The sequence below is a fragment of the Ascaphus truei genome, chromosome 3 (genome assembly GCF_040206685.1).
Source record: "Ascaphus truei isolate aAscTru1 chromosome 3, aAscTru1.hap1, whole genome shotgun sequence".
Classification (NCBI taxonomy): Eukaryota; Metazoa; Chordata; class Amphibia; order Anura; family Ascaphidae; genus Ascaphus; species Ascaphus truei.
Genome location: NC_134485.1, coordinates 111060320 through 111074935, shown reverse-complemented (window position 1 = coordinate 111074935; position 14616 = coordinate 111060320). Strand labels below are relative to the sequence as shown.

The 14616-nt window shown below is 41.6% G+C and overlaps 1 protein-coding gene across 3 annotated transcripts in view; it reads right to left on the bottom strand.

The window, feature by feature from the left end:
- Positions 1–14616, bottom strand: part of CNKSR2 (connector enhancer of kinase suppressor of Ras 2) — a 548762-nt gene that overhangs the window by 365303 nt on the left and 168843 nt on the right. For all 3 annotated transcript variants that reach the window (XM_075589347.1, XM_075589348.1, XM_075589349.1), the window contains exon 6: positions 12066–12107. In XM_075589347.1, coding sequence (XP_075445462.1) covers positions 12066–12107 — 42 coding nt within the window. The remainder of the gene's footprint in view (positions 1–12065; positions 12108–14616) is intronic.

The window sequence follows — 14616 nt, the reverse complement described above, 5'->3', positions numbered from 1 at the left end:
AGGATTTTAAACCCAAACACAGCCATGAAGGGTTACTGCTCATTTTCTCAGTTTACCCAGAGGTAATTGGATAATAAGAAGAATTATAAATAATAATGATCCATTTTATCTTCCTAGCTTTACAGCGCCAGAAATGTGTTGCTGAAATCCACCTCATGAATGCCTCTGCCACACGTGACTAGAAATCGCCTTCATGTAAAATGGATAATTAACACAAAAGTAAGATAATGATTATTAGAGAGTGAAAATTACAGAAAGGGAAAGTCACACACAGTGTAGGAAAAAGGGAACTCGGAATCTCAGGGCAAAAGATTGAGAACTAGTCCGCACAAAACAGTTATTAGTAAAGTAAAGAATTGCTATATATTTACTTTGGAGCAATAAGGACCACATTTATTAAACAGTGTTAAGCCTTGGCACCCGTTAATGACAATTTATCTGGGCTTAATGAAGGAGGAAAGAATCTAGGTTTTAATGTGTAACAACTGTAGATTACCCAGAATCCCTTGCTGCAGTGGAAGCACTGTATGCTGGGTGATAACGGGAAAAACAGGGTTGCAGGCCTGTCTGAGACATGTGAATGTGCTCACAAGGGATATTTTCACTTGCTGTAATGTGTGACAAAGAACTTTGGTTGAGCCAGCTTAAAGATATAGCAAGAATGAAAGTTTTCTGTGCCCCTGCCACATGTGGTCACTCGACTGCAGCACTCACGACACTGAAGGATTAATGCTGCAGGGGGTCCCGTTCAAAAGCATGGACCCGCCCGTAGCAGACACTGTCCCCAGCGTCGCCGGCTTTTACTTGTTCGTCCGCGATGCCGAGAACAGTAAGGCGTCGGGCCTGCTCAGCGCTTAGGCGCTGACCCGTGGTGAGGCGCGCTCTCGCTTACCAGTGAGCCCCTGCAGCCGCAATGAGAGCGGCTTTAGCAGGGGCTCGCGCACGCTTCAGCAAGCGTGCGGAAGTGTAGATCTTAGCAAATTTTTAGTTTCAAGCGCTCACGGAGCGCAGTGCCGGAAACGTGAGCGGTTCGCCCAATGAGGGCGAACCAGCTCCATGACGTCACAGGTCCCCCCCCCCCCGACACGCCCCCGGATGGCGCGCGGACCAAGGCCAGGGAAAGCACCCGCTTTCCCTCAGCCTCAGCGCGCCTCCGCACGGCTGCTGCAACCTTGGGCGCAGCCTAAATCTTGCTACATCTGTATACTCTCTCAAACGATGTGTTCCATTCTGAAATTAGAACACCCATGTATCTACATCCGAAGCAAGGAGTTACATATACAAAAAGTGGGGAAGCAGTCACACTGCACAACAGCAGAGATATGCAACCTGCGCCCATGCACATTTGCTTTTTGCTAAAATCTTGTTGCTGTTTGCCGATTGTCATTTTACTAAAAGCATGTGGCTTAGCTGAAAAATTGGATTAGAGAGCACATTGTTGAGGTGGATTTGACTGCGGGAAGCGTCATATAATTTACACTGAAAAATTCAGAATGGCTAATGATTGGAGGAAGCAAAAAATATGTATACCGTATATGTTAACATTTTTACCTTTCCTGCCAAATGATCTGTACTGCTTACCATATATTGTCCAGGGAGTACAAAATTGCTTTTGAGTAGACAATTGAAATACAACAGATTAATACAAAATGTGCACTTTGTTTTTGTCAGGGGGGAAAAAAGTCAAACAATGCACTTAATAATTACCCAAGTTAATGTATTTCTATGCACTTATAAGTGCTAATCTACTGTTATATTCATGAGAGTTGTAATCACTTTGAAAGCCACAGAACACCATTTCAATTAGAATATACTGCTATGCAAACTACTAGTAAGGGAAAGTGTGAAATACATGTAATTCTCATAGTGTTCCACGAATGATTAGCATGGCACTGTATAGAAATGTCAGATAAAATTGCAGTGGTTGTGACTGCGTTCGTTGCTTTTCTTCCTCTCTCAATTTTAATGCAGTACTTTTCACCCTACGGTGGTCATCCCATGTGATATTACAATATTGGCAACCTGATTACGGTCTGCTGCCCTTGTGCCGACATGTTATCTGTTATTATAAGAGCTGAAGCCATCTTCAGCCCTGTTCTATTAGTAGATTATGAAAAACACGCACAGAAAGTCCACAAGTGGCCGATACTAAAATGGTGTTCAGAGAATATCGTGTGTATGTATAATTCTATTTATATAGCGTCAACAATGTACACAAAGCACTTTACAAAATGACAATGCAGGACAAATGAAGTAAACAATGAGGATAAGAGCAGTAAGTAGATGGTAACATAAGACAAATGGAGATCCAGCCTCTAAGAGCTTGCAGTAGTAGTGGTATACTGGGATACTTCTAGACGGTAGACGTAAAAGTGAGTTTATTAAAAGTGCAAGTCGGGGAGCGGTCATGCGCCTCTGGAATAACTAGTGTAGGCATAAATAAGTTAAGGAGGTGAAGTTTCAGCTGGCCTTTAAAAATGGAAAGAGGGACTCCGGTATGGCACTTGTGAGGACTGACGCAAGCGGCTGAGCTTCGGAGCGGCCTTGCTCTGCAAAGGAAGATTGCACCATTTAAATGAAAGGAAAAAAAACCCTGTGATTCACAGCGCAGCCCCCAGAGCACTAAGAGCTCCACAATGGGTGGATATAGCCACCCATTGTGGCCAAGCACTGTCATAAACAGCACTTACTCCCTCACCTGTTGTCTGTGTAAATTCCCCATCAAACCTCTTAGATTATAAGCTCTTCGGGGCAGGGATTTCCTTTCCTATTGTCGGATTTTGCTGCACTTATTGCATTATAATTCCCTGTAATGTATTCTTTGTGAAGCGCTGAGTACACTTTTGGCGCTATATAAATAAAGACATACAATACAATACAAACCAACCATGGTGGCGAAGCAGCAGAGAGCTAAGAAGGAAAAATAAAAAGTCTCCAGAGATGGTGCCTGAATGGAGTCACTAGGCAGGGAGAGGCAGAGGAGCAGCAGAAAGCAGTTGTGAACCATACAATCTATGAGTATGCTGCTATGACCAAAGCAGTTGCAAAAGAGCTAATGCCTGCATTAAATTTGACGTTTGACTTCCTGCAAAAGTAACTTGAAGAATTTTAAGAGGAGCTTTCCCTGCAAAATTTAAGATTGGGAGAGGTGGAGAAGAGAGTGGAAGACCTGCAAGATGATTTGCAAGAAACTCCGTCGGAAATCCAGGAACTAAAAAATAAAAACCAAGCCTTGGAGGAAAAGGTAGATGACCTTGAAAATAGATCCAGAAGAAGTAATATAAGGATTATTGGAATATTAGAGTCTGTAAAACCAAATCAGCACATGGATTTCTGCTCCAATGGCTTCCGAAGATTCTGGGGTTACCGTTGGATCTGGAAATGGAAATAGTTCATAGACTCTACTGACAAAACATCAAGGAGAGAGACCAAGAGCAGTGATGGCGAAACTGCTGGACTTTGTTATTTTTCACTAGACTTTTGCGAGCATACAAGGACGCAGGAGGAATTACATACAAGGAATGCAAGATATTAATTTTCCAGGATTATTCGTGGCAGTCTCTAACAAAAGAAGAGAGAGTTTGGTTAACGTGGCAGCTCCTTGTTTCAACAAAACAAAAGATTTACACTAGGATACCAAGCTACTCTCCGACTCTTCACAGCGAATGGAGTAAAAATCTTCATGGAGGTGAGGGGAGGCTGAAAAGTACAACTTGATCACCACAAAGACATTGAGGACAGGCGAGCTGAGCGGGACCAGAGGCGTACGCAGGAACGTTATTCCCCAACTGGAGAAAGAAACTGCAGTGAAAGTGTGGCACAGTGCTGATCAGAGCAGAATATACTTGGCTTAAGTATCAAGACTTAATTATAGAACTTTTTGTTATAAAGAGAGCATATAGGTGGTTGACTGTTCCATGTCTCCTTATTGGTTGAGATTCTATATAGATTTCAACCCTACAAATATGTATGTTCTTGAATATTTATAGGGGTAAATTGTAAGAAGAGACATGTAAGACGCTAAAAATATAACTGTAAATAGTTTAATGTGATAGAAGTTCAGAAGTAGGCTAAGGCCAGTGCAGTTTATTGTGTAGCAAGAAAAAGGGTTAGACTGGAGGGAGCTTAATAGAGATTAAGGTTGATAGATGTTGTCACTGTTGAAGCTCCATAGCTGGAGGGAAACGTGCGTTGGTCACGTAATGACGTCATAAGCCTCCGTTATGGAGCTGTGTTGGTTACTAGTATTGCCTTTGTCTAAAGCCTACTGGACCAGTTTACCTATTTGTTACATGGCCAGCTTTTACTAACAGCATAATTGAGGTGCTTAGCTGTGACTGTGTCCGGTATAGATGGTCATCTACCATCATTGTTTATATAGCCAACATCTTGCCCCCATCTGACTATTAATTGTCTGTCAGATTAGTTATTAGGAGGGAGTTTTGGCTCATCGCTACACTTTTTGATTGAGATTGATTTTTTAATCACTGTTATACTTACACTCAGTGATATATGTTTTAAGAAAACACTTTATTAAAAGTTATATTTTATACTACTTGTGGTGTGCATTTAAGTGAATTTCTCTCGAGCATACTATCAGTGTTCTCAATTGTTTTAGGTAGATGTTGTACTTATGGGAAAAAAAGAAAGCCAACGAATCTTAAGATTTGTGTTTTTTTGGGTTAATTTTGTGTTTTTTTGTGTGTTATGTTCTTTCATGCCACTTTGAGCTTTCATTTATACGTTTTGTGAACTGTATTAAGGTCTACGATAGAGGAGGTACTGTATAGTTCTGTTCAGATCTAGCATGGTGATTAGAAAGAACTTTAAAGGGTCAGTGGCTAGAGGTTTCGCTCCACTGGGTATATCCTTTGAGAGTGTAAATTCCCTGTAACAGGGGATTTATCCCTGTTCAGGAAATGTGCCTCTAATCCAGCAGTGTGGTGGTTAACAGTTGGTAGTCAATTAACCAACACCACCTGGCTGATTAGGTTTGTTAGAAAAGTATGTCTTTGAGACAGGAAGTGAGATTGTTTCCTGAGTCTCAAAAATTGTGGGACAGACCATAGGAACAGGTGTCTTGAGCTAAAGGGAACTGCACGCTGCCACCAAGACACAGTGGAAAGGACTTCTAAACCTGGATCCTGACATTGCCTTATCGCCCAAATGTGTGGACACCAGAAGAACAAAGAAGCCTTCCCCTACAAGAAACAGATAAGACTTTCCCTTCTAAGACTTTTTGTATATCTGCACCTATCAAGATATATGTTTGGGGCTGGGAGACATGCTAATCTAAAGGGAGTTGTTGACCTGCATAGGTTTAACTAGAAATACTCCCAAGTGGAACAGAAGCTTTGTTTGACCCCTTATTTTCATACGTTTGGATGATTTTCTTGTGTTAAAGGAACGGGCGCAATAAAAGCCTTATTTAATTTCACCTTAAACAGTCTCCATTGCATACCTCTGCACATGTCCTCCTACTTTCCCTATGAGAATTATTTCATGTAATGTTAATGGAATTAATTCCCCTATCAAAAGAAATAACATTGTGAAGCACCTTAAGCACCTTAAAGCAGAAGTGGAGTTAATCCAGGAAACGATGCGACAGAAAGTGAAAAACGTAGGAGGGACTGGGTGGGTAAGTGCATTTATTCCCCAGCAATAGGGGGAAAAAAGGGCGAGTAGTCATTTTAATTAATAAATCTCTGCCCTACTAAGATCTCTCTTCTGGGGGAGACACAGAGGGGAGGGTGGTACAATGCCCCGTTAAGATACATAATGAGGAATGAAAAATATATTATGTTTATGGGCGATATGAACATGACAAATGTTGTACAAGCTCTTACTGACACGATACTTACTGGAAAGGATAGCAAATTAATAGTAAGAGGGGACTTTAATTCGGTAATGGATCCATTTATGGATAAATCACATCAGACTCAGAGGATATCAAGGCTAAAACCGGAACAAAAAAAGTGCCAAGTTGTTTAAGGTTACTTTGGGCTGGAAGATTGTTGGCAAATGTTTAACACTTTGGAAAGACAATACCCTTTTTTCACACACCACTCAATAATAAATTATATCTTTGCCAACAGTCAGATTATGGGGAAGGTCACAGCTACCAAAATAGAAGATTTAGTCATCTTTGATCAGGCCCATGTATGGGTGGAGGACAATATGGGGAAAAGAGCGCATGGGGACAGAATATGGAGATTTCCTTCTTACTTGTGCAGTAATAAAGAATCTAAAGCATTTCTTCTAAATACTGTAACTGGCTTTATTTTAAGTAACTAACAAGGCTCACAGCAATGAGGGAAGGTTATTCTGGGAGACTGGGAAGGCAGGAGATTTGCAAGTAAGAGAAGGAAAGAGATTGATATGGAGTTCTCTAAGGCTAGCAAAGATTTAAACAAAAGTTCTGTTTAAGATAAATCCAACTGCAGAGAACAGAGAGTTATAGGAGAGCATAGGATATATGTGAGATTTGGATACATAGTAAATAACAAAGGAATATGCAGTTTAGAGATCCAAACTTTTACAAGTTTTGAAAGAAAGCAGGAAGAATATTGGGTAATCTGGCGAGGAAACCTATGACTTCCGATTATATTCTGTGAATAAGGAAAATATCGGGGGATATAACCACTAATCCTAAAGAGATAAATAGGGTATTTAAAAAGTTCTAACAAAATTTATATAGTAAAAGTAATATAGACGAAAAAACGCAGCATCGTTTTTTGGGAAAACTTGAGCTCCTAAAGTTAGATAGAGAAGAACAACAGCTCCTGAATGCTCCTATAACGATTGAAGGGATAGAAAATGCTAAAAAAACTCTTAGAAATGGGAAAGCACCAGGTCCATATGGATTCACAGGGGAGTTCTATAAAATGCTTATCGCTGAGAATGGTGTCCCTCTAAGAGAAATGTTCAAAGAAATGCTATGTAAAGAAGAATATATGGAGATGGGTAAAACTGCCTTTGTGAGAATAATTCATAAAGAAGGGAGAGACCCTTTGATCCCGGAATCCTATAGACCAATTTGCCTATTGAACCAAGACGCAAAAATATTGTAAAAAATATTGACCAATAGACTTGCTATAGTTCTACCTAAATTGGGACAGGCAGATTAGACAGGGTATGTAAAAGGCAGTGCCTCTGTAAAAAATATCAGAAAGGTCATAACAGCTACACTACCGACACAGTTTATTGCACTGCGGCCAGTTCCGCAAGCCGGGAGATTTCCCGGCTTGCTAGTGGCCGCCCCTCGGCGTGCCGCCTGCACGCGCGTCCAGGGCTCCCCGAGGGAGCCCTGGTGTCCCGCGATGTGGGGGACGGCGGCAGGGGGTTCCGGGGGACCCGGCGGACCCGGCAGCGGGAGGGAGAGCGCCCCGATCGGAGGGCGCTCTTCTGCTGCTTCGGCGCGCGCCCGGCACCCTCCGGCGCGCGCCAGTTTACTGCTGCGGCCGAGAACGGGCAAATGCTCGAATAAACTCGGCCGCAGCAGTATACACTGGACAAAAACTAATCTGCAAAGTAATAAAAAAAAGTTATACTAATATCAGTGGATGCCGCAAAGGCTTTTGATAAATTAGGGCGGGAATACCTGATGAATGTTCTGGAAAAAATGGGTATTACAGGAAATTTCCTCGGTGCGATCAGAGCAACGTATAAAGACCACAGAGCAAAAATAATAGCAACAGGTTTATTATCACAGGAGAGAGGGCTATTCAGGGGAACAAGGCAGGGATGCCCTTTATCCCCTTTGTTGTTTAATATTGTGATTGAACCACTGGATCAATATTTGACGGAGTTTAAAAGGTATTCAAAATAGGAGAAAAGGAAACTAAGATAGCCTTGTTCACGGATGATTTAATGATGGTTGTGTAAAATCTGGAGGAGGCTGTAAAAAGATAAATAAAAATACACCAAACAATCGAGGAGTTTGGAAAAATGTTAGGTTTTAAGGTTAATGCAGCAAAAACTGAAATACTAATCCTAACGTGCAAAAACAATATGAAACGAGGGGAAAGGGGCCCATTTAAGGTAACTAGGAAACCACTTAAATACTTAAATGTATATCCTCCGTCCGCAGATTTACCGGAAGGTAAACACCTGTATAAAAATAATTTGGGGGCAATTATCCCTAAAATAATCACAGAATTAGAGGCGTTACAAAAGTAACCACTTAATTTGTCGGGTAGATGCCAGATGGTTAAAATGGTTAGTTTTGCAAGATTAATTTACTCTCTTCAGATGTTCCCAATATTATTGAAACACTGATAATAAATTACTAAATAAGGATATTTCTACATGTATCTGGAAAAATGGGAGACATTGCTATTAACAAATTATGTTTAAAAAAGAATGGGGAGGGGTTAATCTGCCTAATATTAGAAAATATAATCTGGTCTGTGTTGCAAGACATGTACTGTAGGAGATTGGACAACTGGAAATAGTCATTATTCATGTCTAGAATTGAAGGAGCAGGCAGTGTCCCCAGAGAGTCTTTCTGTGATTTTACATGTAAAATAGGGAGAAGTACCAATAGAAGCCAAAGGAAACCTGCTAATAAAAGATACATCTGCTACCTGGTGAACATTGAGAAAACAATTTGGGATATCATATATACTTGCTCAAAGTTCCTAACTATATTAGGGAATTTAAGGTTGTTTAAGGGAATGATGCAGGATTTCAGATATGGAAGGGCAAGGGGTAACATTTCTGGGCCAGCTGATAGATGTGAATAATGGTAGGTTCGTTATGTTCCAGGAATTAAATTAACAAACGGGGTTGCTCCAAGCGCATCACATCCATTACATAAAAGTAAAGCATTACTGCAAAAGTATGGAAAGTTATTCTGTACCCCTAGTGAGATGGTTGATCACTCACTAAAGAATACGGCAAGGATGGTAAGTGAGTGCAGCGTGATTACTGGTCTAACGTGTAGCAGATATGGTATAGTTATGCTTAGCCGGGTCCTTTAACTATAGCCTATCTGCAGCGCGTTAGAACAGTGAGTGATCAACCATCTCACTAGGGGTACAGAATATTTTTATGGGATGGGAACATGTGGCCATACAGGATTTGTGTATATATATATATACGCACTACTCATCTAATATAAGTTCTCACACATTATATATATGCACACCTATCTTGACAGCTGTAGTAGTTAATACAGCTGAGCGGCACTAGGCATTTTTACACTAAGCGATATACGCATGCGCAGTTCATTTCACTATATTTCAGTGAAATTTACTAGCAATTACCACTGGCACTGTATGAACCGTGGTACATGATATTGACTAGAAGTACATTCTTCTTTGTCTATACCCACTATTACTCTGGAGATCGCCTTTTTGGTTATTGATCACGTTGATTGCAGCACATATACAGTCTGCCACACTAACTTTTTTTGTGTGTAGGTTATTCACCTCACATCACTGATTTATTTCACATTGCTAGATACCTTATTTGAGTTTCCATAAGCACATCCTGCACATTCATTTATTTGATTTATCAAGGGTTATTTCACCATTCATGTGAGAGCTTTCACCACTTATCATCAGGCTATTACTTTGGTATCTACACTCACTGGAAGAGACATCATTCTTCATTATATGACCTTACTTTTATGTATTATAACTTCGAGGGATCCATTTATAGTATATGTCCTCCTTTTTGGACATATATCTATTTTTACTTTGATTCTACTACATTTAATAAAATTCTTTTTAACTTAGGTATTTCAGCTGCTTCTGACCTTGTTATATATAAATAGGTTTGCAGTGCGCCACTATTTGGGATCCTTTTGTGTACTTTGCCTTTGAAGTACACCTCTCTAGTTAATATTGTATCTCCTCCCAGGCGGCACGCAGTTACCTCTATAGGGGTTCAGAGCGAGGTGCTCACACATATACACTTTATAGTTGAACAGATCTATTTAGAGTATATTGCCACACTATCATTATTATTTTAATTGTCAATTTATACGTTTATCATCAACGCAAGTTTTTTCTATATCCCTTAATTGTTGATTTTACCCTTTTGATTAATCTGGATACAGTTCTGTACTGTAACCTTGTACTTTGTCTGTATATACAAAAACATTTTATGTTACAGACTTTTTTCGGTATCTAAAAAGTTTTTACAAACATTTTTAATAAGTTCTCCCCCATTATGTTTTTTTTGTAATCCTAGTACCACGCTGGTTTAATGCTTTTTTTGCATTATTTTATCTCTTGTCTTTTTTAACGTAATACTTTGGAAAAAGGAATTTCTAAAAAAAAAAAAAAACAGCTCGACCCCGTTATAACGCTGTGCTTGGGGTCCAAAGAATCACATCGCGCTATAAGCGGATCGTGTTAGAAATAATGTATAATTGTATGCATTGTACAATAAAGTATTTAAGACACCAGTAATCGTGTTGTAAAGTATTCATAAATACGAAAATTGGGAGCCACGCTTGCATCGCGTTATAAGCGGATTCGTGTTGTAACGGATCGCGTTATAACGGGATTGAGCTGTATATATTTTTTTAACTACAGGTGATCTTGAAGGTTCATTATATGTTTAAATACCCATTACATTCAGAATTATTGAGGGTTTATTTTATACTGTACACGTAATCCTATATTTCCTCTACATTTTTAGGCATAATGCTAACTTTAGAACTCTGTTTAAAATAATGATGCAATATATTTTTTTTATCATAGAAGAAACATTTAACATGCACTTCACCAATAGCGTTTTTTGTGCTCTCTTTTCTTGTGTATCATGCCAACTAAAGCCCTCCAATGAAGAAGCTGCACACAGCAAAGGTTTTCTTTGGATTTGGACTTAACAGGAAGACAGATCGTACAAATCAACACCAATTACACATCGGACTTTTGTTTTTGGGACAATTTTATATTCATTTATTTATATAATTTTTTCGCAAAGTGAATGTTTTCATGAACATATATTATGTTTTGAAAAACACAATGAATTGAGTTGAACACAACATTTAAATATTTACATAAGGAATTATAGGTGTGAGTTAAATTGATCAGGGGTGCGCAAAGTTCGAGCTGCGGCCCCCCTGCTGGGAGCCGTAGCGTTTGCGCCCCCCCTCTCCTAAAACTCGGCGTCAAATGACGTCGCTGGTCATGTGAAGTCTCGCTACGTGACCCCGCCGCGCCATTTGACGCGCGTTACCCTGGTGACGCGTGACGTTACTGACGCTGCGTCGCCGAAGACTGGGCAGAAACCAGGTAAGAGAGTTACAGAGTTCTCACGCCTCCCCCGGCATTTAAATTAAATGCCGTGGGGAAGAGCGCGAGACCTCTGTAACCGCCGCGCCCACCTAGAGAGTCCCTCCATTTTGCACACCGCTGAATTAGATTGTAGAAAAATTGTTTTGAATAAAAAGCAATTGAAGCGCTAGTATAAATAAAATTACTCAGATTATCACTTGGTGGTGGTTTCTGGTATTTTCACTTATTCCGCACCTATTCTATCTATCTGCTAAAATGTATCTTTTTGGGAGCGCACTTTTTATCTATTTTGTTTCTGCCTGACTAGATCTACAGATCTACCTGCAATCATTTGCCACTGGAACAGGAGAAACAAGTCTGAATTGTATAAAATAATAGATGTGCAATTTTTTTTTGGGGGGGGGGTTTGCAAATCAGGTGACATTTGCCAATATTTCTTCATAAACATTTTCGCAAAAATAGCAAACTTTGCAAAAAATCGAAACTTCAATGTGCATTGTAAATTCCAACACAGAAGCAAACTGCCTAATGTCACACGGAGGCCCTTTATACGCTGCTATTTCCACGAAATTCTTGAAAAAGTCACTGTATTTTGTTTCTACTCTGCAGGGAAAAAAAAAAAAAAGGTAATACTGCCTGAAAATAGAAGAAAAATGTTTGTATACAAACAACAACAATTAAAACATAAAAATAAATATTTGTTCAAGGGGTGAAAACTAATCTCAAATATATTTAAAAATGCATCAAGCCCTCTACGGTCATTGGTCTTGAAAAAGCAGTAAATGTAGTTAAAGAACAAAAAAAACCACTCACCACATGAAGAATCTTGTTTTCCGTTTCATACACTGTGCACTCCTGGAAAAGAAAAAGAAGAGGGATCTAGATGAAGTTGATGACTGCAATGTCAAATGGTGTAAATATATACATTTCATTATCACTTGAAGCACACACCATGAAATGAGTTCATGTTTTCCCTCAAATAAAGGAAATTAATGTCCTTATAAAAATAAAATGTCACCTACAGTATTGTTTATTCTTTTATTACTTATGGAATATATTTACCCCACGATTGTATATTTAACATTAACATTACAAAACCTGACATTGACAAGGAAAGAAAATAATGCGCACATACTGTAGGATAAAAAGCAAAGACAGACACTGACAAAGGAAATTTGGGGCCAAGTATCTTGATACATTGACCCAAATAGACACCTGAATATACTATTTGCATCAATTGGGCTTCAGAAGTGCCTTGATACATTGCCAATTATACCTGTACTAAAAAAAAAACCTCATTAATTTCAGCAGAGGCTGAAAAACTTGCATTGCTAAATGTTTTCAGCCCTACACAATACTATTTCTGAATTCACACTCAGGTCCGTCGACAGAGGGGCGGGGGAGGAGAGGGGAGGGAGGAGAGGGGGGGGGGAGGAGAGGGGGGGACGGGGGGAGGAGGAGGGTAACGGGGGGAGGAGGGGGGGGGAAGAGCCGGGACCGGCGGCTGCAGGGTAGGCTTGGCCGGTCAGCACTGGAAGTTGGGCCAGGCCAGAAGTTAGGCTCAACTTCTGCGTCTGTTGCTGCCATGACCCGGCTCTCTCCAGCTCCTGCGGGCCTGCCTCTCTCTCCCGTGCCAGGCTTCTCTCCCTCCTCTCTTTCACTGGTGTGCGCCGGAAGCTGTCCCCGACTTCTGGCTGGGCCCAGCTTCCAACACGCACCAGCAGGAGAGAGGCCCGGCGTGGGAGAGAGGAAGAAAAGCCAGCAGGAACTGGGGAGAGCCAGGGCCCGGCGGCCTCAGACCACCAGCAAGGTAAGTGTGTGTATTGCATTTTATGTGTGTGTGTTGCATTGCGTTTGTGCCAGTGTTGCATTGTGTACTGTACGTGGGTTGCAATTTGTGTGTGTGCGAGGGGGGTTAATTATAGTGTGGGGCTTGTGTGGGTATTGTATGGTATCTGGGGGTTAGGGGGGCTGTGCGTTTGTGTGTGTGTAGCCAGTGGGGGGGAATCAGTGAGAGGAGGGGGGATTGAGGTAACAGGATTGAGTGAAGGGCTTGGGGATGCCGACACATCGAGGGGCCCCGGTCGAAACTCTAGTCCTGGGCCCCAAGAAATCTGTTGGGTCCTGTTCACTGTTGCATGATGTACATAACATCACAATGGGGCATATCTGTTAAACATTGTTATGCAAAATCGCAATCAAACTGAACTTAATTTGCAATAATAACAAATATATAGTTTTTTCCATGTTCATTAAAAAATTATCTATGCAGAAACATCGCAACAAAAATCAACCTCACCTGGATGCACGTTCTTCCTCAAATGTGTTCTTTTTGATGCAAGGGGCTATTTGACACTTCAATAAGGTGCAAGTCCAAGATCAGGTATGCAAAATTGTGTTTTTTGAGGAGGGGAGAAAGAGAGCGGGGGAAAGCGAGGCAGGGCCGGTGCAAGGTTATTTGGCATCCTAGCAGAACCTTAAGCTTGCGCCAACCCCCCCCCCACCACCACCACACACACACACAATTCACGTTCAGTTTTCTTGCTATTTAACTGAACAATTACAATGTTATACAGTACTCAACAGATATTTTTCTAACATTCATATACCCCCCTCTCTCCGTTATGCTCTCCCTCCCCTACTCTCTCCCTCCCCCCTTTCCTCATTTTCTCTCCCCGTCATTCTTGTTCCCCTCTCTCTCATATTCGCTCTCCCCCACGCCTCTGTCAATCTCCCCCTCAACCCCCTTTGTCTTTCGCTCTGCCCCTGACACATACAACCACACATAGGACAGAGCCGAACACACACACATACGACAGAGCAGAACCCAGTGACACACACACACACAGGACACAGCAGAACCCAGTGACACACACACAGGACAGAGCAGAACCCAGTGACACACACACACAGGACAGAGCAGAACCCAGTGACACACACACAGGACAGAGCAGAACCCTGTGACACACACACAGGACAGAGCAGAACACAGTGACACACACAGGGCTGCCGACAGGGGGGAGGGGGGGGAACTGGGATAAGTGTTCCGGGCCCTGTGGCTGCTGGGGGCCCAGTCGCTGAATATAGCAGTTGGGCCTCTTGTTGCTGCCGGGCATTCCCCCAGATGCAGGGTTCGCTCCCTGACTGTTCCACGCCGAGCTTCTGATGCTGACACGCACCGGAAGCAAGCAGGGCTCAGCTTTTGACACGCACCAGCTTGAGAGAAAGGCCAAGAGCGTGCCAGTGTCAGAGGCTCTGCATGGGACAGTCAGTTAGGGAGGCCCCCAGCTGGGGAGAGCCGGGTCCAGCAGCAACAAGAGGCCTGACAAAAGAGTTGAGGGAGAGCCGGGGCAGCAGAGGCCTG